This window comes from Elgaria multicarinata, chromosome 14 (assembly GCF_023053635.1).
Source record: "Elgaria multicarinata webbii isolate HBS135686 ecotype San Diego chromosome 14, rElgMul1.1.pri, whole genome shotgun sequence".
Taxonomy (NCBI): domain Eukaryota; kingdom Metazoa; phylum Chordata; class Lepidosauria; order Squamata; family Anguidae; genus Elgaria; species Elgaria multicarinata.
The window spans coordinates 27,132,727-27,154,975 of NC_086184.1; the positions used below are offsets into that span (position 1 = coordinate 27,132,727).

At 45.0% G+C, this 22,249-nt stretch overlaps 1 protein-coding gene across 2 annotated transcripts in view; it reads left to right on the top strand.

Moving 5' to 3' along the window:
- The first annotated feature begins 1,204 nt into the window (after positions 1–1,204).
- Positions 1,205–22,249, top strand: part of NECAB2 (N-terminal EF-hand calcium binding protein 2) — a 204,542-nt gene continuing 183,497 nt past the window's right edge. The window contains exon 1 of one of the 2 annotated variants that reach the window (XM_063141548.1): positions 1,205–1,223. In XM_063141548.1, coding sequence (XP_062997618.1) covers positions 1,221–1,223 — 3 coding nt within the window. In that variant the 5' untranslated portion in view covers positions 1,205–1,220. Of the gene's footprint in view, positions 1,224–14,957; positions 14,979–22,249 lie in introns of those variants that run through there. The other variant, XM_063141549.1, reaches the window with a different exon arrangement.

The following is a 22,249-nucleotide window of genomic DNA, read 5'->3' on the forward strand; positions in this document are numbered from 1 at the left end:
AGGAATAAAATGGAATTTGCTTCTGATGCTAACATGGAGCTAAACGCTTACCTGGAGATAAGCACCGTTTTGCTCTAGAAAACAAACATTTTAATGGAAAAAAATAATTATCATAATGAGTATCTGTAACCATCAGGGCTGTCCCAAGGCTGAGGCAAGATGGTGCTCCTGCCAAGCCATGTATGAAAGCTGGCAGAGCTAGCCATGAAATCGTTCTTCAGTACCAGTGATGGTTCAACTTACACGAGGCAGCAGGCCAGCTTAGGGGGGCACAGGTCAAACTGCACGGCACACAGTTCTCTCCTCCAACACTTTGGTGCCACCTCCTAGCATCTGCCACCTGAGGCCACTGCTTCACTCTGCCTAATGGTAGGGCTGGCCCTGGTAACTGTGCATGTGCCTGACCAGCCATCCCCAACTGCAATGGCGGCGGCGGAGGAGAAGGAGGAAAGGGTGATGCCACCAGTGCCCATCCCAGTAGGTCCCTGTATGCTGATGCCAGCCCAGGTGGAGATGCTGAGCCTGTTTTCTGCTGCCTCCATCACCTACTCTTCTCTGGGTGCTCCTTTGGGAGCCTTGGATATCAGCCCTGGAAGTCCAGTCCTGGGCCACTGCTCTTAATGCCTGCCCATTACTTTGAGAACTTTTGTTGTTGTTGAACAGGGTATATAAACATTTTATTATTTATCTATTTGTTTAGAGTATTTTTATCCCACACCTCAGCCAAAAAGGCTCCTGGAGCAGCTTACAATTGATCAGTAAAGAAGACAGTGCCTGCCCTCAGGCTTACCTTCTAAAAAGACACGACACACAAGGAAAAGGGGTTGGGGAGGGAAGAAGGAAAGAACCAAATATATCAGTACAGAAATTGTAGGAAAATTAATGCTACCATGACGGTTAGGGGTGGACAAATTTGTCAATTTCAGTTTCTCATTTTCTGAAGTTTCAGTTCAGTTCATCTTGCACTTTGTATCTGGTCAAGAGGGCAGGGCTCCTGCATCTTGAACTGTTGTGATGAGGAGGAAATTTCACCAGGTGCTGCATGCATACAAATGACACCTGCTGAAATCCCTTTTTCTATACAACTGTTAAAGATACAGGAGCCCCCTGTCCTCCTTTCCATATGGTCACCCCATGTTTGAATTGTGGTAGCCAAGCCAGTATGAAATAGTAAATATGTGTCTCTTTTTAATTCTAGATCTTCAGACGGGCTGACAAAAATGGTAAGTCTCCTCTTTCATGGTGTGTGTGTGTTGTCAATTTAGGGTCGATGGTGTTTTTGTATTTGCATGGAGTATCGTTTGATCAGTTGAACTCCCATTTTCAGCATGAAGGGGTCCAACCCAAACCGCTTCAGCGAGGCCATGGAAAGACAGACCTGATGAATGATTGTGATGAATTCATATTGACTTGGATTTTAAAGTAAATGGGTTGCATTGCCCAAAGGCACCACAAGGGTCAGACTGCAGGGCGTAGGTCCGGGAGCCTTCACCGGCCCCCTGACAGGTGGCTGTGGGTAGTGGTAGAGGCTCCTTCTCCTTCTCTTTCTCCTGCTGTGCCTGTGGTGGACAATGTGTGGCCCAGGGTTTGCATATGCCCCCCACCCTACATGGCAGCCCCCTGAATGCTCCAAGCTGTCCCTAAATTCATTTAAAACATATGTAAAACACATGCACGCACACACACAGAGCATCCTTACTGTGTACTGAGCAACAAAGGGCCACAATTAGCTGGCAAGCAAGCTAATTCTGTGCTCTTGGGGCTCTGTAGCTACTATGCAGGGCCGGTGCCAGACTATTTTGCGCCCTAGGCAGGCGTGCTGCACTGAAGCCGCCCCCGCCCCCCCGCCCGCTCCTGGCTTGGAAGCCAGGATGCTGGGGTTGGGGGGGGCAGGTCGGCGGCTTCGAAGTGGCGCACCCGGAAGTGGCTTCTGGGCACGCCGTTCTGAAGCTGCCGTCCAAACCCCCAACCCCAGCATCCTGGCTTCCAAGCCAGGAGTGGCTTCCAGCCGGGTGCTGGCTTCAAAACCAGGACGCTGGGGTTGGGGGGGCGGCAGCTTTGGAACAGCGCATCTGGAAGCCGCTCTAGGAGAGCAGCTTCCCGGTGTGCCGTTCGGCGCCCTCCTTTCCTTGGCGCTCTAGGCCGCTGCCTGAGCTGCCTCTATGGCAGCGCCAGCCTTGCTACTATGGACACATTTCTGTACATTTTTGGCACTCGTTGTAGCAGGTGCAATCCAGAGAGAAAAACATGCCAGACGTCCCAATGAAAGAAAAGCCGGTGAAGGTGGCATCCCCACACGCACCATTTTAAACAGTAGATTTTTTCCCCTTGTGTTTTAAATGTTGATTAGCAGTACGCTCCCCCAGTCAGACACTGCTTTTGTGCGACACGGCCAATTAGGCTGCTGGAGCAATGACAGGCCCACCTCTTTGCCACTCTAGTTCCCTCATTGGCTGTGCACAATTAAAGGCAGTGCCTGGTTGGTTTAGTGCACTGCTAATCAAAGATAATAAAGACGACAAGTCCTGTTTGGAAAATGGAGCACACAGGACTGCAGCCTTTAGCAGCCGCAGCTGCAGTGGTTTCTTGGCACAGGTGGAGGAGCCGGAGGAGGCCCTCGGAAAGCGCGCAGCTGCCGTTATCTGAAAAAGATGAAAGGGACACACTGTGCAGTTAATTCTGCATGGATTGCAAAACCCGTCTTCGGGAATACACATAGTGAGGGACAGAGGGTAGGACAGGCAAGGAAATGAAGATATTGTCCGCTGTGTAACTACAGGCTGAATCAGCTTTGGAGGAGTTGTGGAACAAATCTGGAACATGCTACTGATGGTACAAAGGGGATCTCTAAGGCAGGGGTCCCCAACCCCTGTTCGGAACCAGGCCGCGCAGGTGAGCTGCTTTCACCCCCCCACCCCAGCGTACCTGGGCACAGGGCGCCATCTTGCCTGCTCAGCCGAAGCGAAACCAGGATGCTGGGGTGGGGGGCGGGGCAGGTTTGGACCGGCGCGCCCAGCCGTAAGCCACTCTGGGAGAGCGACTTCCGGGCGCACCGTTCTGAAGCCGCCCGCCTGTCCCAGCGTCCTGGCTTTGCTTCAGCTGGGCGCCCACCCAGCCAAAGCGAAGCGAGGACACTGGAGGGGACGGGGGATGGGGGCTTCCCAAAACCATCCCCTCAAACCCACCCACCCCGGTCCGTGGAAAAATTGTCTTCCACGAAACCGGTCCCTGGTGCCCAAAAGGTTGGGGACTGCTGCTCTAAGGGATCCAGATGAGAAATGGAACCATTGCACACATGCTAATAAAATGCAAGCAGGAAAACCTCTCTCCCTGCTTCGCTCTTAAAAATAACTCCCAGCTGTGTAAGTGATTTATGGTTGCATAACTGGAGAGTTGTATATTGCCTCCGAGAAAATGTCTCCAAGTGCATGTAAATGTTCTCTGCTGACCAGCAGTAGTTTCTTCCATGCTAAATAGGGACCTCTAAAAAGCTCTGCCAACTTGCAGGCATCCATTTTCATGTCCTACCACAGTTGCACCTATTGATTAGCTACGAAGTGTATTGGCTTGCCAACTGTATAAGCAATTGGTTTCCAATATTGCGGCTTTCCTACCAGCTATGCTTATAACAGAGGAGGAAAATTTGTGGCATTCTAGATGTTGCCCGACTATATCCCACATCATCCTTAAATACTGGGAGTGCTGGTTGGGGCTGTTGGGTGTTGGAGTCCAGTAACATCTGGCAGGCCACAAGTTTCCTGGCCCTGACTTAGAACATACAAAGCAGTCTTAGCCTCAGCCTCAGTGCAAGGGCATCAAGCAGGAGAACCTACTCTGGTATTGTCCACACCTCCTGATATATTTTTAAAAGTAGTGATGGGCAAATGAGCAATGTTGAAGATCTCTGGAATTCTCCATGGTCTCTCTGCTCGTCTCTCACCCAATTCCTGTTCACCTTGGCGATAGCGGGGAACTTGTGTCAATTGAGCAGTGAATCAATGTGGCCTTTGCACAAATTCTGAGAAATTTTTATTTTAAAAGTTTGGGTGGAAGACACAGTACGCATTTTGTGTAGGTTTCTCCTGATAGAAGCATATTTGTATGCAATTTTATATAAGGGGACTATCCCCTTCTAATAAAAGGGGAATATCTCCAATATTGATTGGAAAACTCAACTGCAAAAAAAAAAAAAAGTTCACATTAAAAAGCTAACAAAATGAATTTCACCCAGCAAATCTATTAAGAGCGTAGTGCTACCAATAGGAACGGAGTTTTTCTCCTGCTTTTTGATAACTTCCTTAGTGGAACTGCAGTCCTAGGGCCTTGCTAGACCTACTGGATAATCCGGCCGGGAGTCGGGGCGACAGCGCGCTACAGCTAGCACGTGCCGTCGCCCTTTTCCAGACGTAACACGCGACGGGGCAAGGGAAAGCCCCGTCGCGTCCACCATTTAAAAAAAATCTTAAAGGGCCATGTGCGCAGGAGCGCACTGCCGGGAAAGGTAGGTTTTTTAAAAAATAAATGTAGGGTCCCCTGCTCCCCCTGCCCCTGATTTCCCCCCCAATGCCTGATGCCCCCCCTGCCCGCTCGCTCGCCCGTCCTCCCCCTGTCCGCCATGCCTTGTCCCCGTCCTTCTTTCCCCCCGTCCACCGTGCCCGTGCCCATTCTTCTTCCCTGTCCCCCGTCCCCAATGCCCGTGCCCGTTCTTCTCCCCCCCTCTCCTGCCGGGTACAGCCTTTTCCCCATCCCCTATCTCCCCCCCTGTGATTCCCCCCCCAGCCTGATGGGCACAGTGCTCCTATGAGTGCTGTGCCCAATCCGTGGCTTCTCCCGGCTACTCATGAGTAAGCGAGCAGCCGGAAAAAGCCATGGAAGTCGCTAGACTTTCCGCAGCCCCGGCCTCAGAATCCGCTTATCCCGGGTTAAGGGAGGTCTTAGCCCGGCCTGACCCCGGAATCCCCTGTGTGTCATCTGGATGCACAGGAGGGAGACCGGGCCTCACACCGCACTAAGGCCTGGTCTAGCAACGGCCCTAGTCTACAGCATATTTAGAATTGTGATAAATCCTGCCCTGGTTGGGTGGGTGGGTGGGGGACCACACTGCTCTAATCCAATGCAGTTGCTGACATGCTTTGTCCTTTCCATCCAGTTATGAAGTAGTGACCTGTAAAAAAAAGTTTCAAGTTGACAAATTATGGCTGCATTAACAAGTAAAAGGGCAAAGTGTTAAAACACAGCCAGCCTGGTAAAAGCCTTTTCATGTTGCGTTTGTCAGACTTGTAGAGGTGAAATAAAGTTAAAATTGGAGTGAAGTCACTGCAGGTTCTATGTGCTGAGCCTTTCCTTAATTGCCTTTGCATGCAGCTGCTGGGAACCTCAAATTAAAATGGGTTTTGCAAAGTTAGCTTGGTCTATGGATTTAGTGCATCCATCCCTGAATGCCTCTTGTATGGAATGCTCACAAGCCATGGAAGAGTAGCTATCCGAGATTAGCTGATTCGTTGCCATTGTGATTGAGGTCTCAGGATTTCCCAGTGAGTGTATGGCTAGCAGGAACATGGGACCGCATTACCCCACTGAAGGTATTTCATTTTCAGCAAATCACTTTAGCCCTGCATGCATGTTTATCTATTAGGAATCAGTGATGGATACTCTACGCACAGAGCCAGACAGTTTGGATAATGAGGATTTCACACAACAAAGCACAACAAAACATAACAGAAACCTGTTAATATTTCTTCAGCTTCTAGTTGATTGCTAACCATCTGTAACATCTGCTGTGAAAACGGGAATTGTCATAATATTGGGGAGATGGGGGTGTTGGCATTTCCAATCCTGTTACTGAATCTGAAGATGTATGTCACCGAAGTGCTATGACGCTCGAGTTTCCAAATGGAAAATATAAATGGGGTGGTGATGGGTGAGGCAGCCTGAGAAGTGATTGAATGAATGGTGTCACCAAAACTCACATGTTCTGCGCTCAGAAATGCAAACTTTGGTGACCCATAATGCTCATTCAGATGAGTTCTACTAAGGCTGATGGGACTAGGGGTGTCAGAAACATCTGAAATGGATTCAAATGCCCTTATAGAAATCTATGGGGCGACCACATACAAGTATACAATTCTGGTCATCGTGCCAAAAATGACGTAGTGTTGGAAGGAAAGGGAAAGGAAAGGAACCTCTCGTGCAAGCACTGAGTCATTCGCTGACATTTTCTTGGCAGGCCTTATAGTGGGGTGGTTTGCCGTTGCCTTCCCCGTCCATTATTACCTTTCCCCCAGCTAACTGGGTACTCATTTTACTGACCTCAGGAGGATGGAAGGCTGAGTCGACCCGAGCTGGCTGCCTGAAACCAGCTTCCACTGGGATTGAACTCAGGCCGTGAGGAGAGTTTCAGCTGCAAAAACTGCTGCTTTACCGCTCTGCACCACACGAGGCTCTAGCGTTGGAAAAGGTGCAGAAAAGGGCAGCTGAAATGATCAAGGGACTGGAGCAACTCCTGTATGGGGAAAGGGTACAACAGCTGGGATTGTTTAGCTTGGAGAAGAGGAGGGTAAGGGGAGACAGAGGTGTACAAAGTTATGCATGGTGTGGAGAAAATAGATGGGGAGATATTTTTCTCTTCTCATAATGCGAGAATCTCAGGTCATCCCATGAAGCTGATTGGTGAGAGCTTCAGGATACTTATTGTACTCATCTCTTGCTTGTGGATCTCCTGTGGGCAGCTGGGTGGCCACTGTGTCAACAGAATACTGGACTAGATAGACCCTTGGTCTGATCTACCATGACTCCTCCTAAATTCCTATGACTTTGGATAACTATGGATTTGATCTGCGGATTCTCCAGTGGACCAGCATGATCTAAGTCACATGGACTCTGCAGACTTGATGAATGTGTGTTTTTTAACCTTCTGGAATCATACACATATTTAGTCATACCGACAATATAAAAGTGAGAGGAAATATTGTATATGTGCCATTAAAAGCGACAACAATGTTTTATACATCACCCCCAATCTCTCTTCAGCCTCCCTGGTGGAGCACTAGAAAAATATGTAAGATATTGCAGAGCAGCTAAAGTTACATATATTGCAAGAGATGTTTTGGTGTACTTTTTCAAAGGGGGGGAAACAATCTGATTCCATCAGTGGGTAGACGATGGAGTGAAAGACCCTTGACAATCTGCAAAGCACCCATGGAATCGCTGACTCAAAATCCCTACATCTCGGAACTGCAAGTTCTTTTCCAACTCGGCTTTTAATCCCAAGCAGATAAGAAATGAAGTCCACCCTCCCAGCGCCCAACTCGCTTACCTTTCTTCCTACTCCAGGGCCAGATCTACACAAAGCAGGATATAACACTTTGAAAATGACTTAAAAATAGTATAAGGAGTGTGTCCTGGGCCCCAACAGTTGTTAAGACAGTTATAAACCATAAAGCAGTAGTGTAGATCCTGCCCAGTAGTGTTGGACTGGAGGAGGAAAAAGAGGTCTCCTTCTGCTACTAAACATTGTATACTCAGAAATAAGCTGCACTGAGGTCAGTGAGGTTTATTCCCCATTAAGAGTGTATTGGGTAAGATCTTTAGTCATTTGAAAACAACAACCAAAATCCATTGAAATCAATTAGGCTTAAGTGACTCGCCTTATGTTCCTCTGATTCCAGTGGGTCTCTTCCAAGTATGACCAATTTGGGCTCGAATTCACTGCCTCTAAATTGGCATCTATACAAATATATGAATGTATGGTTTATACAAACCTGTGCCTTATGTGGAACACGTTTTAATGAGCCATCCTAAGAAATTCTCTGCCCATTACAACAACAATGACGTATTTCTTAAACTGAAGGGTTTGTTTGTTAGTATGAATGTGAAGGGTGGAAACCCATCCTACAGTGAAAATTGGTGACTTCGTATGCTCCTACTTGTCCCTATTTCTGAGGAGCAATTCCTGTTGCTTCTCCTTGGGAAATAATCCTCCCTATTTTGGCCCTTTGAGAGATGTTTTGCTAAACATGTCGCTAGAAAGACTTGCAAGAGTTTGCTGTTCTTCAGAGTTCACCTGCTTCTTTGGGTCTGCGTCCGTTATGTCTGTGAATGGAGTAAGGGTTTGTTTCCAACTTTGATTAGACCCTTTGAAATGAAAGGACTTAAATTAGGCCATAGCTAGACCTAAGGTTTATCCCAGGATTGTCCTGGGGTCAAACCTGTTCATCTACCATAAGTGCCACACAGGGCATCCAGTGCTCAGGCAGGGACAAACCCGGGGTGATCCTGGGATAAACCTTAGGTGTAGCTATGGCCTTAGACTAACACTGGGGGGAAAAACCCCAATATATGTATTCTAGTGCATGGGTGGGCAGAAGGTAGATTTCCAGATGTTTGGGACTTTAACTCTCATACTCCCTGCCAGCATGATCAAGAAAATTGGAAATTGAAGTCCAAAACATCTGAGATATAGCTTGGGTTGTTGCTCCCAGCAGCTGGAATCTGCATGTTCATAATTTTCAATGCTGCCCAGATTATTAGCCATTGAGAAACTCGCCAACCCTGAATCTGTCTATTCCCCTTGTAAAGCCATGTAGGTTAGAGGCCAGATGTTGGAGGCTGCACAACTTTGTCATCCTGAATGGAGAGCCAACTTTCAGCACCAGTTTTGTTATCTTTTGGTTCCAGGGGAAGAGCGCCCTCTACTCTCAGGCATTTGGCAGCATAGGGCTGTTGGAGAAATTCACAATGGAATCAAATGAGTTTGGATTTCTATGAATCTGAATCACAGATTCCACAGCAGACCAGTTTTTCCTGAGTTGCACGGACTGTGCAGACTTGTGGACCATTTTATTTTTATTTTTTAGTTTCTGGAATTTAACACAAATTAAGTCATTGAAAAATATGTGAAATAAAAAAACACATGCTGGCTAAAATGTGCATTTCCCCCATAGGCTAATGCATTAAAATATGCATTGGGGTGGGTGGGATTTGCACATCTTGGGGAGGATTTCTGCATTTTTGCAAGTGTGGAGTTGTACAAATTCAGGAAATTGGGAAAAAACAGATTCCGCCAATGAGCGGATAATGGAACAAACATTGCATAACAATCAGCACAATGCAAATGGAATGGATTTTACAAAATATGTGCATCCCTCCATGGGTTTTTTTAAACAGGTTATGGAAGTTTCCTTTTCGTTGATCCTTAGGTGTGTGGGTGTTCGTTCGCGTTCCGTCTGTTTACATATTTGTATGTCATGCATTTTACCCAATGTACAATATTGTATTTCTTTAGCTTTTCGTTTTTAATCTTTGTGAATGCCCAGAGCTTTACCTACTGGGCAGTACAGAAATATAGCAAATGAAAAAGAGTAGAAGCAGAATGTTAAGGGGACAAGAAGCCGAGGCAGGCCCAGAATATATCTAAAGCATTTCTAGCACCGGTCGTGTTCTTCTCTACTGCACACTGATCCAGCCTTTGGCCACAGCAGCACTGCTCCACAGTGAAGGAGAAGGTCCCAGCCCTTAACCAACCCCAAAGTGCTCTGACAACACTTCTGTTTTTGTTTTGCAAAAGACTTTGCATTCTCAATGGAACGATGTGTCCGCCTGGGCTCCTGCTGTGATCTCTGAGGAAAGGAGACTTTAATCTGTTCGCCTGCTTTTCATCTTTCCTCTTCTGCACGACCTCTCATTTCCGTGACTCCCGAACGGTTCTCTTGAAGGACCGTCTGTCTCATCTCCAGGGCTCTCTCTGTTTTGTCTGTGGCCCCCTCTTGAAATAACATCTGTCACAAAGGAACACTGATTGGCGAGCTTCCCATTCATCAGCGCTCACCTCCCTGATACTCAAATTAACCCGCATCTCGGTTTTAATAAACTAGCTGAGTTTCTACCAGTCCCTGAAGATCACCAGAATCTTCTGGGGCTATTTCTCTCTCCCTGCTCCAATCTCAAATGCCAAAAAAGGTCTGGGCTAAATATGTTGGCCCAGCAGAAACAACAGGGAGAGATGGTGGGTTGTTTCCTCTACACAGTAAGGAGGTTCACCAGTTGCTACTTTGTTGGTCCCTGGTTGACAGCTGGTTGGATGCTGTGTGAACAGAGTGCAGGACTAGATGGACCCTTGGTCTTATGTTGAAAGAATGAGCTGTATGATCTAGTCCTGGGGTCTCAAACATGGTGCTCCTGATTTTAATTCTATTATTATTATTATTATTATTATTATTATTATTATTATTATTATTATTGGCTTGCTTTGAAGTGTTGCCCTCCAGTGCTGCCTCAATTTGGATCCAAGAGAGTGGCTTTGTTTCAGAGTTCAGACTTTGGCCATGACTCGGGGTGTTCAAATCCACCCATGCCAGACTTGGGGGATGCTTGCCCTGTCTCTGCTGCTCTCCATGAGCACTCACCGGGCAGCGCGAGCCTCCCTGAGCAGCCACCATTGACGTCACAGGGGAAGTGTGCATTTTTGGGAGCCTCTGTAAATGTTGCATTTGGCCCATGCACCCATGGTGGGCTTAAGGGCCCCATTTCTGCAACTGTAAAGGTGAGAATGCTCTGTTTGAACCTTGCACAAATGGGGCCTCCATGGCTTCCATTCATGCAAGGGGGGAAATGCACAACAGCTATAACATTGCTGTGCCCCAGAATTTGTTCTTTCCTCGGAACTCCCCATGGCCCACTAATGAATTTTGAACGGACAAGGAAAGACTCCTTGTTCAGGAGCCATGAATGTAGAAAGTCTGAAAACTACTGCTCTTACTACGGCTTTTTGTTAATATCTAAAATGCACCCCAATGGCTCAGGCAGTTCTACGCTAGGCCAGAATTAAGAATATTCTTAAATTGACCTGGCTAATTTATTCCAGTACTCTGTTAATTGCCCCAGTGGAATCCTTAACCTTACCATTATAGAGAGAGTAGATAAATTTTGTTGAGATGATATTTCTGGGGAAGGCAGGGATGAATTGAAATCCAACTTTCATTTATATAAATACTTGTCGCTGGTGGGAGCCTTTGGAGGAACACAGTTATTGCTCTTACTGAGCTGCAAATGAAATGTAAGAAGTATCTTTATTGCCAGTCATAAGTGGATGGCCTTTTCTTGACTGGAAACATAGTTGGTTTATTTCAGAGCTGCTCCCGTATCAAGAAAATTAGTAAAATGCATCAGCGTCAGTTTTTGCAGGGGCAATGACAGAACATTGAGAGCACAATATTTAAATGGGAAGAGCTTGCATTGTTTTTTATTTTGGGGGTGGGGGGTTCATGTTGAAAAACAAGACAGATCAACTCTAGGCAAGTTACATTAAAAAAGACTGGATTCTGGGAAATATCTAAAAGGACCTATTGATCATCCATAGAAAAAGATTTTCAGGTCTTTTGCATTGGTCGAAGTTAACAAATAATAAAAAAAACAAAACAGGTTGTCCTTGCCTGTCTGTTTCACATTGTTCTTCCAGTTCTAATCATCCCGTACAAGAACTGTCTTAATTCGCTGCAGCAAAGGCAAAGAAAAAGGAAAAAAGCAGGTGCCCATACATGTCTAGTTTGCACTCAGCCATTAAAGGGCACAGCTACCTACACTATGGCTGCAATCTTATTCATGTTTAATCAGAAAATAGCACTATAATTCCCAGCATGCTCCAGCCAGTCATCCTAGCTGGGACATGTTGTAGGACCTTTTCCTGCCCAAACATGTAAAGGATGTGTCCTAAGAATGGTAAATAAGAAAATCTAGGATATGGAATCTAGAGTTGGCCAAATCTATCATGCTGACTCAGACATCCATTTTTTTCCTATTCCATTAATGAAGAGATTTGTGAAATGTTTTTATTTTATTTTTTAAATGGAAAAGAAATTCTCATTCAACTGCACGGGCCAAATTCAACAGGTACAGCTACTCCCAGCATGGAGAGGCCATGGACCTATGTCTCTGAGCGTACTGGACCGAGTCCTCTCAGTTCAGACCTTGCCCTGTTGAATTGTCAGCATTTGAAAGGGAGTTCTATTCACATCCACTTGAATTTGAGTAGAACCCATGTTCAGGAACGTTGAGAAGGCAGGGTCTGCAATCTTGTGGAGAGCTCTATCCCTGTTCAAGTGAACAGTAGCAGAACTCCCTTTCAGACTTCCCTGGTTCAACATGGACAGAGGGGGCAGGAGGCCAGTGTGTCTGGACACATATGGGGCAAGGCTAGTATTCATGGCTCCATCCCTCTACCGTAAGTAAGCCCTCATGTATTCAGGCACAAAAGGGCAAACATAGAGGATTGGATCCAGGATCTACCTTTTGTGAGAGGAAGAGCAAGGGCTCTCCTTGAAGGAAACCCTCCAACAAATATCATGGCTCACCCTGTTCAGCAGGGTCTCCAGATTTTCTAGGTAGCATTTTCAAGAGCTTGAAGGGGCTGCCATGGGAAGGGGGGGGAGGCAGAGAAGTCCATCAGTGCACCTGATCCAGTGTAAACCTGAATTAGGGATGTACGGATTGTGTACAATCGGTTCCATCTATGTTTTGTGGATTGTCATGTACCTTTCATTCCACCGTCCACTCATTGATGGAATTGGATTTGGGGGGGGGCATTTCTGAATGTGTGCAAATCCACATTTGTGCAAATTTGCACTTTGTGCTTGTGAAAATGTGTCAATTGCCCCAAAATGTGCATTTCATGCTTTAGTCTATGGCAGAAATGCACATTTTCAACCTTTTTTTTTTTTTTTTTTTTTGGCATATTTTTCTATTACTAAATTTCTGCAAAATTCAGAAAATAAGAAAACCACTCTGCAAGTCTACAGAATCTGCCCAACTACAGAAAAGCTGTGGAATCCGCAAGTTGGAGTCATAAAAATCTTAAGTCATTTGATTCTGTTGCGGATTTATCCAACATCCCTAATCTGGATCCAACCCAGATACAACATTGGTTGCTGTATCTAAGGTCGTTGCTAGACGAGGGTTTAGCCCGGTGCGAGGCCCGGGCTCCCTGCTGTGCGTGCAGACGATGCACAGGGGATCCCGGGGTCAGGCCAGGCTAAACCCTCCCTTGACCCGGGATAACCTATGGCCTGGTTTTTCCCCAGCCCTGGGCTGAGGAAAATCTAGTTAGTTCCGTGGCTTTTCCTGGCTGCTCGCTTACTCTCTAGTAGCCAGGAGAAGCCGCACACTGGGCACAGCGCGGAGCGCTGTGCCCATCGGGCTGGGGGGAAGGAGATCACAGACAGGGGGGCGGAGGGGGCATCGGACATGGCGAGTGGGCGAGCGACCGAGGGGGTGGACATGGCGAGCGGGGGTAGACGGGTGAGCGAGGGGGTGAGTGGGGGCGAGCGGGCGAGTGAGCAAGGGGGTGAGTGGGTGAGTGGGGGGTCGAGCGTACAGACAGGCGAGCAAGGGGGCGAGCGGGGGGCATTATACATTGTGTGTGGGGATATCGGGGGCAGGGGGAGCGGGAAACCCTTTTTTTAAAAAACAAAGACTTACCTTCTCGTTGGTGCGCTCCTGCGCACATGGCCCTTTAAGTTTTTTTTTAAATGCAGGACGCGACGGGGCTTTCCTTTCCCCGTAGCGTCTTACGTGTAGAAAAGGATGACGGCCCACGCTAGCTGCAGCGCGGCCTCACTCCTTCTCCTCTCCACATTAATTGGTAGGTCTAGCAAGGCCCTAACACACTCTGGGCTGTCTTCAAAGGCTGTTTATAATGCTAATGCAGTGAACACAATTTTATTACACTGAAAAGTATCTAATGCTGTATCTAATGCTTCCAACGTTTTATTGGAAGTTGTTATTTCATATTCTTATATTCATTGTTCAAAAGAACAAAAATGTTACTTTAAGTTTTGGGGCCCAAACTTTCCTCTCTTTTCTGGCTCCTTTCCATATTTTTCTGTAACTCTTAGAGTTCTGATGACTTGTCATAGTTCCTTGTACTAAGAAAATTACAGCCATGTATTCTGACAATATAAGAACAATAATGTTTCTGGCCCTGGCAAAATAATAATAATTCAGGGAGAAGATTAAAAACATCACCTCTTACTCTTTGGTGGTTCAGTATACTGAAGGTCAAAAATACACTAATAGCAATCTTTTAAATGAAAAAAGGCCATTACAGCATCTTCCAAGGAAAAGAGCCTAAATATAATTCATTACTATGAAGAACTATAAAGAAAACCTTAAATGTTCCACCTGTTTTTATCTGCAAAATTAGGTGGGGATGTTATACTCTGTCAATAATTACATTTAAATCTGATGTATTTCCTTTGTCTTCATATTTGGAAATTTAATTAATAAATTAATTTTAAAAAGAACCTCTCCCAAATCAGAATGAGTACCTGGTTACTTTTGAGGCAGGTGGCTACTAGGAGGAGGGCGTTCTCTGCTGTGGCACCCCGGGTGTGGAATGAGCTCCCCAGAGAGGTCCGCCTGGCACCTACACTGTACTCCTTTCGTTGCCAGCTGAAGACCTTTTTATCCTCTCAGTATTTTAATACTTAATTTTAACTTAAATTTAAATTTTACTGTTCTAACTCTGTATTTTAATCTTATATCAATTTTGCTGTGTGGTTTTATCCTGGTTGTGCTTTTTATACTGTATTTTGTATTTGTGCTTTTAACCTGTTGGTTGTTTTATTATTGGTTTAATTTTTGTGAACCGCCCAGAGAGCTTTCTCTATTGGGCGGTATAAAAATGTAATAAATAAATAAATATTTGGAAGATAAATATCGTGATCAAGTTTGATCATGGAAAGAGTGCCTTATATAATTTGCAGTAGGCTGGAAGCTGAATTAATTATTGAATAATAGCGGTGTTTATAATTCATAAATTAATTTCCCGGGAGGATTTGAATAGATGCACCAAAATCAAATTCTTTCTTGAACTGTTTCTGACATCAAGATATTAAAAACATGCTTAGTTAAAATGGAGATAATGGTCTTTTCAGTTCAATTTATAGTGCAATTGTGGAGGGGAGGCAAAATCAAAGGACCATAAGGTAAGCTTTGAATTAAAATGCAAACCAAACAAATATTCCCCTGTAGGAATGATGGTGAAAAGGAGATCCTGGGTTTGAATTCCAATGGTGCCTCAAATTATGATTCTAGTCCACAATATGAAGTTCTATCATGTTACTACACAGGCTGGAGTTTCCCCCCCAGTATCAGTTATTTAATTATAGGGTGATAGTAAACATGAAAAATCCACCTTTAGTCAGCAGAAAGTTTTGAGTGAGCAGACCTTTTTAGGGTGGGATGGGGGGTCTTCCAGATGAGTGTGCCACAACATGCACTCATCCTGCCTCATTCATTATTTTTTTCAGAGGGTCCTGTTCTTAAATTGCTCCTATTCTTAAAACGAGGTGTCATTCTTTAAATGGAGGCTGTCACTGTATGTTATGTCACAAATTAAAAAGACAACCCCCCCCCCAAAAAAAATCTGGGTAGGGCATGAAGAACAGCTCTAGAAGTGGTGGTTCACCCATTTGCTCCACCCTGACTACAGGGCTGCTTTCTTCAGGTCTCTCCACACCTCCATATCAGGTGCTTATCACCTCTTTCACACAACAATCTTTGCCCAGAACCTCAGGTTTTTCCTTTTCATCTAATACTTTAAATTACCTCTTAAAATTAAATGACGATGTTTTCTTTGAATGAGCTGAGCTTAGGATGTTTTTTAATTTTCTTTTTAGATTCTCTATAATCTTCCTAGATTTTATACCCCTTTTACCATTTGTTCCTTTTTCTTTCTTGGTTTTAGACGGTGCTGGGGAGGGGATTCTTCAGTAGTTTTAACCACGGGGTGACACACTTCGGTGTGGTCCGGCACAGTCTGCTTGGAAATCACAAACTTTCTGTTACTTCCTTTTTCTGCTCTTCTTTTTTCAACCATCCCTAGGACACACGGACAGTTCGTTTCTACTTATGCTGATGCTTGGTCTCAACATATGCCAACTTCAACTAAAGCCACTTTTATAGCAGACCCTTTTGGTGGTCTGCATATGTTTCTCTACCTTGCTTTGTCCACAGACGTTTGTTCATTGTACCTTCTCTTTGCTCCATACCCCATCCCGGCAGACCTGAATCTCTCCCCTAACAATTTCATTGGGAGATGCTGAGTTCTATTGCTATAAGAGATAGAGGAAACGTTCGTTTTATCCACTTGCCCCACGCCATGCATAGTTTTATCATCCTTGGTTGCATCCATCCCTACTTTGTCTCATATTTTGTCTGAATTCAAAAGCCCCAAATAACCCCCCTTGTGGGATGAGCAAACCAGAACGGAACATGGTTTGGTTTGCTCTGTGTGACTCATTCGCCCATGCAAATAATGTGTTCATGCCATGCAGGAGGCACGCTCATCTATGATCAAGCCCTGAATGTGAGCCATTGAGTCATCTCAAATAGATCTTATGGAGCCCAACTCAAGGATCTAGATTTCCCTCTATTGCTGAAATGCGGAGTGAGGATCCTTTTGTAAATCTTTAGGGAAAACAGCAAGGGAACCAAGTAAAACAGCCCAGTGAGGAAGACTAGGTGTGCTCAGTAGACACAAAACACGGAATGGCTCTTGGGGTGGGGAGGAATTGAAAACTGGATTGGAGGGGCGATGGAATGGAATGGAATAGCCTGGAGGAAAGCACAGCTGATTGATTGGAGCACTGAGCCAGGAACTCCCTTCATACTGCAACATTTTGTTGCAGGTCCTACTTCTAGCTTTTTCTAATTGTGTAGGTCTGGGAGGAAAGGGAACATCATCACGTATGTTGTGGGATGGGGCTGAGGAACCTTCTTGGCCCAGCACCCCACAACTGAGGCATCATAGAAATCACAGACATTATATTGTGATATACTGCTAATAAAACTTGGATTGCTTTCCTAACAAATATTATTATTAGTGTATGTTTAAGGTGGATTCCTGCATTCAGCAGGGGGTTGGACTTGATGGCCTTGTAGGCCCCTTCCAACTCTACCCTTCTATGATTCTACCCACGGAATGTTCCATGCTGCTATTTCTCAATGTCCCATCAGCTTTTCACATTGTCTTACATTCACCCCCGTCCCAACCATCCCTCATCTATTCTCCAACATTTCATTTGATCATCCAAAAGGAAAATCATGTTCTGATTTACCCAAGTTTAAAAATAACCCAGCACGCACCACCGAATGACTAATTATGTCTCTAATTTTATAGAAGCACATTCAGAAAATTGCTTGATTAGAATTTAAGTATGTTAATATTTCATTAGATTTGTGATTAAGTAGCTTCCCACCCCCACCCCCCCCCAGTGGCAGATAGATTTTTGAAAGACATATTCATTGGCAGGGTCTTAGAATTTCAGCATACCAGCTGGAATAGAGAGTTCATCTGTGAGACTTTGGGCCCAGATAACACAGCCACCTAGCTAGAGTTGCAGCAGAGATGGGGGAGGTTTGCTTCTCCATCATATGGACAAGCTCCTTAGCTAGGCAAGTATAGCTATTGGTTCCAATTTGCATATTGGTTCTATCAACACACATTTTTATTCCATGATAAGAGCAGTCCCCTCCAACAGCATGTTAAAAGAAAACAAAACATTTTATTTTAACCTGGAGATATGCAAACCTTATTAAGCAACAACTGTAGTCTTGCATTTTCAGGATCCTTTGAAATTGCTTTATTACAATAAGAAGATAGCTTAGAATTGTACATTTATTATGGTAGGGTGACCATATGAAAAGGAGGACAGGGTGCCTGTATCTTTAACAGTTGCATAGAAAAGAGAATTTCAGCAGGTGTCATTTGTATATATGGAGAACCTGGTGAAATTCCCTCTTCATCACAACAGTTAAAGCTGCAGGAGCTATACTAGAATGACCAGATTTAAAAGAGGGCAGGGCACCTGCAACTTAAACTGTTTTGATGAAGAGGAAATTTCACCAGGTTCCCCATATATACAAATGACACCTGCTGAAATTTCCTTTTCAATACAACTGTTAAAGATACAAGAACCCTGTCCTCCTTTTCTTATGGACACCCTAATTATGGTCATTTGTTTGTTTACTTAAAAAATCTATCCTGACTCTCCTCCAAAGTTTGATGTGGGTAACAAACAGTCACTAAAAGCCTCCTAGCTAGCTAGTTAAGATAGGGTGACCATATGGAAAAGAGGACAGGGCTCCTGTATTTTTAACAGCTGTATAGAAAAGGGAATTTCAACAGGTGTCATTTGTATGCATGCAGCACCTGGTGAAAATCTGTCAAAACAGTTAAAGCTGCAGGAGCCCTGCCTTCTTTTGTATCTGGTCATTGTAGTATAGCTAGAGTGAACAGATACAAAAGAGGGCAGGGCTCCTGAAGCTTTAACCATTGTGATGAAGAGTGGATTTCACCAGGGGCTGCATGAATACAAATGACACCTGCTGAAATTCCCTTTTCTGTACAACTGTTAAAGATATAGGAGCCCTGTCCTCCTGTACAAACACAAACACAATATGTACATATTCTCACCCATCCCCTAAGAATAACCAGAGCAGTGGAATCCCACCTGTATGGATGAATATATGAAGCTGTCTTTTAAATCCATTGATCCATACAAACATTCTCTATTCTGACTTAGAGCTGTGTGCAAATGGCCTTTCGAAATTCCTCACCTGTTTGAGGGCAGAGAAAAGGCCTAACTGGAGCCATTTTACCTAATTGGGCAGAAGAAATGCTCCAACAGTTTCTCAGGCGTAGGGGTAGCTTCTTTCTCTCCCCCCCCCCAAGGTTTTTGCAGCAGCAGCCTGGACAACATCTGCATCCTCCTCAATGAATCATAGAATTGCAGAGTTGGAAGGGGCCTACAAGGCCATCAAGTCCAACCACCTGCTCAATGCAGGAATCCACCCTAAAGCATCCCTGTGAAGTTTAGCCCCCAAATCTGTATTTTGGGGATAAAGTCCAGCACCTTGGATAACTCCTTTGAAGTTATGTCTGGTTCTGACTAAAACCCAGAGTGGATTCACAGACCTACGGAAATCAGAGCCACCAGCCTACACTGGATGATGCCCCAACTCTGTATATGTTTATGTGTGTGAGAGTGTGAGTGTGAGGTTGAGTGTGTGTGTGTGTGTGTGTGTGTGTGTGTGTGTGTGTGTGTGTGTGTGAGAGAGAGAGAGAGAGAGAGAGAGAGAGAGAGAGAGAGAGAGAGATGCCTCCTGAGAGATTTCGGCTCAGATCTACACCAACAGGCAATGGCTCTACACAGCCACAGGCCATTATCTTTCCCATCTATTTAAACTGTAAGCTTCCAGGCCTAAATCTGAGCCTTTCTGCATGCAAAGCATCTTCTCTGTAACTGAGCTAAAATTCCTTTAGAAGTTTGACTCGAACTGGACTCTGCAAATTCACATCAAATGTTGCTTTAGCTGAATTTTGATTAGCAGCTCCAGTTTAAGTTATAACCCTCTCCCAAAGGACATTTCAAAATCCATATACATTGATCAAAGCAGGTCAAAGGGAACAAAGCAGGCGTTTTCAGTATCTGCCCCCTCCCTCCCTCTCTCGCTCCCCCTCTCCCTCACACACACACAAGTTATGGAATACTTTACCCTGAGCGGTCTGCCTGGTGCCCACTTCTTTACCTTTTTCGCTCCTGCCAAAGACCCTTTGATTCTCTCAGGCCTTTTAATCTGCTTTATTTCTGCTGTTATGCTCTCTTTTAAGTGGTGGTGTCTTTAGACTTGAGTTCTTTTCTTGGTACTTCGTTGCTTTTAATTGATTATTTATCTTGCTTTCCAACCTGGATTTTAGACGTTATCTTCCTTTCCATTCTATGACTCCCTGAGAGCTTTTAGCAACAGAGTGACTAATACATTTTAGAAATAAATACATAAATAAAAACATCATAATTTAAGCTGCAGCTGAGCTAGCCGTGGGCTGCCTCCAGCCCCCACCACACTAGAGTGTTTGGCCAGATCTACACTTTGTGTCAAATCTTGACCATCCCATCATGGTAACGCTTTATTCCTCCTGTGCATTTATGCCTTATAGGATACACAGGCCTTAGCTAGACCAGCCTTTTTCCTGGGGCGACCCCGGGATCATCCCTGTGCATCCAGATGACACACAGGGGATCCCGGGATCAGGGAGGGATACAGCCCTACCCTTTGGCCCCGCTTTTTCTGCAGTCCCATTTCCACAAGTTTACCCGGCTCTGCACGATTACTCATGTGGAGCTGGGAGCTGCGCACAGGGCACAGCGCCCCTCAGGGTTAGGGTGGGGTGAGTGGGGAAAGTATTCTTTTAAAAAAACACTCACTGTTCGTTGCTGGAGCGCTCCTGCACTGCTCCCCCTTTAAAAATAAAAATGGTGGGCGTGACGCCTGTCTTCCTGAGGTCATCATGCCTTTTGTGTAAACGGAGGCAAGATCTCGCATTATCCACAACGCGAGGCCTCCCCTCCTCTCCCCTTTACGGTAGGTCACAGTGACATTTGTTGCAGTATTTTGGATAATGTGGAATAAAAGCAGGGAATAACACTAGGAAATGGGTATATGAAATATGTGATGTTCCCTAACAGTTATCAGTGCACTTTGATACTGCTATGAAGAAGTAGTGTAGATCTAACCTTGGACTGGGAGTCGGGAGATCTGAGTTCTAGTCCCCACTTGGCCATGGAAACCCACTGGGTGACTTTGGGCCAGTCACAGGCTCTCAGCCTAATGTATTTCACAGGGTTGTTGTTGTGAGGATAAAGTGGAGAGGAGGAGGATTATGCATGCCAGCCTAAGGTCACGGGAGGAAAAAAGGTGGGATATAAATGTAATTAAGTAAATAATAAAAATGTTATTATGCACCTATTACCTACTCTTCTAAATAATGTACAATTAGGTCAGACAGATACCTTGGTCTTTTATGATGAAGGCAACCAAGACTATTGACTTGTTAGTTAAAGAAATCAAGTGCACTTTCAACTCCTTGTCTTTTAATAATGGAAAAATGGCCTCTTCTGTTCCTCAAGGAAGGCATTTATTCAACTCTTTGGGACTTTCTGTGGGTTAATCTGAGGCAGGTACATGTAGGGCTCTATGAGAATTGGTTTCAACTCACAAATCACTCAAATTCTCCATTCACAAACCTGAATGTGAACAGGATCTCATTTTCTCCTAACACAAATTCCTGAAGTTGCATTCTCATTCGCAAAATGCACAACTTTTAAATCACCCAAGTTTAGTCTATGGGGAGCATTTGTACAAATTTGGAAATTTGCACAAATCTGGTAATTTCTTGCACATCTTTCACTTGTGATCTCTGTTCATTGCACAATTTTATCATTTGCGATAAACAGCAACCACAGATATGGCACAATTAGAGAAGAGATTAGCAGTGAGCTGATGTTCAAGAGAAGCTGGGTGAAATCAAACATTGTTCACCCCACGCTAGGGGGGTGTGTGTGTGTGTGTGTGTGTGTGTGTGTAGAATTGAGGTCTGGAAAATCCTGTCTTTGGGGATTGAGTGTGACTTGAACTTTTTAAACAACCCAGCCCAACCTGTCTCAAGGGATATCCATTGTTTGATGAAGTTCTGCAGCATGAACAACTCAATTTACACCTGTGAAGTAACCTAATGGGTTTTCCTTGAGCTTTGGGAACTATTTTGCAAATATTTGGTGTGACATTCTGCAATTTGAGCAAACTTGGCCATAATTTGTGCAAATTCAGTTGCAATGTGTGCAAATCTCTCAGAAATTTACGCAAATTACAGAATCTTCCAAAAAACATGCAAAATTCCTGCCCAGACTTGTTGCAGATTGAGGAAGGCACAACAGCAGGAACCAAAACAAAGTCTTTGGGCCTAAGCCTAGGAGTACCTGTCAACCTTCAAAATCCCTACTTGCCTATGATTCCTTAAAGATAACAAGGGGAGTGGGGGAGTGGCATGCCCTGTGGCTGATGGGAGAAGATATGTGCACAGTGAAGTCAATTCCCAGAGGATGTGCCAGGAGAATCACCCTCCTGGCATGTTTTCCAGGGACTAAAAGCTTCACCTGCTCTAGGTCCTCTCCCCAATTGGAGAACGCATGGGGCAGGCAGGTGTAGTGACTTCACTGTGCATAGGCATTTGATGATGGGCCTGTAGGGGGCTGGTTGGGGGGTCATCCAACTACCACCCCCCCACTCTGGCTACCCACTCCTGCCTTAAAATCATCTCATTTTGTGCTGGAGCCAAAATGAGTTAACGAGCCTCCTAAATTTTCCTCTGCTGAATCAGATGGCAGGCATTACCTGACTGAGCGACTGTTCCAAG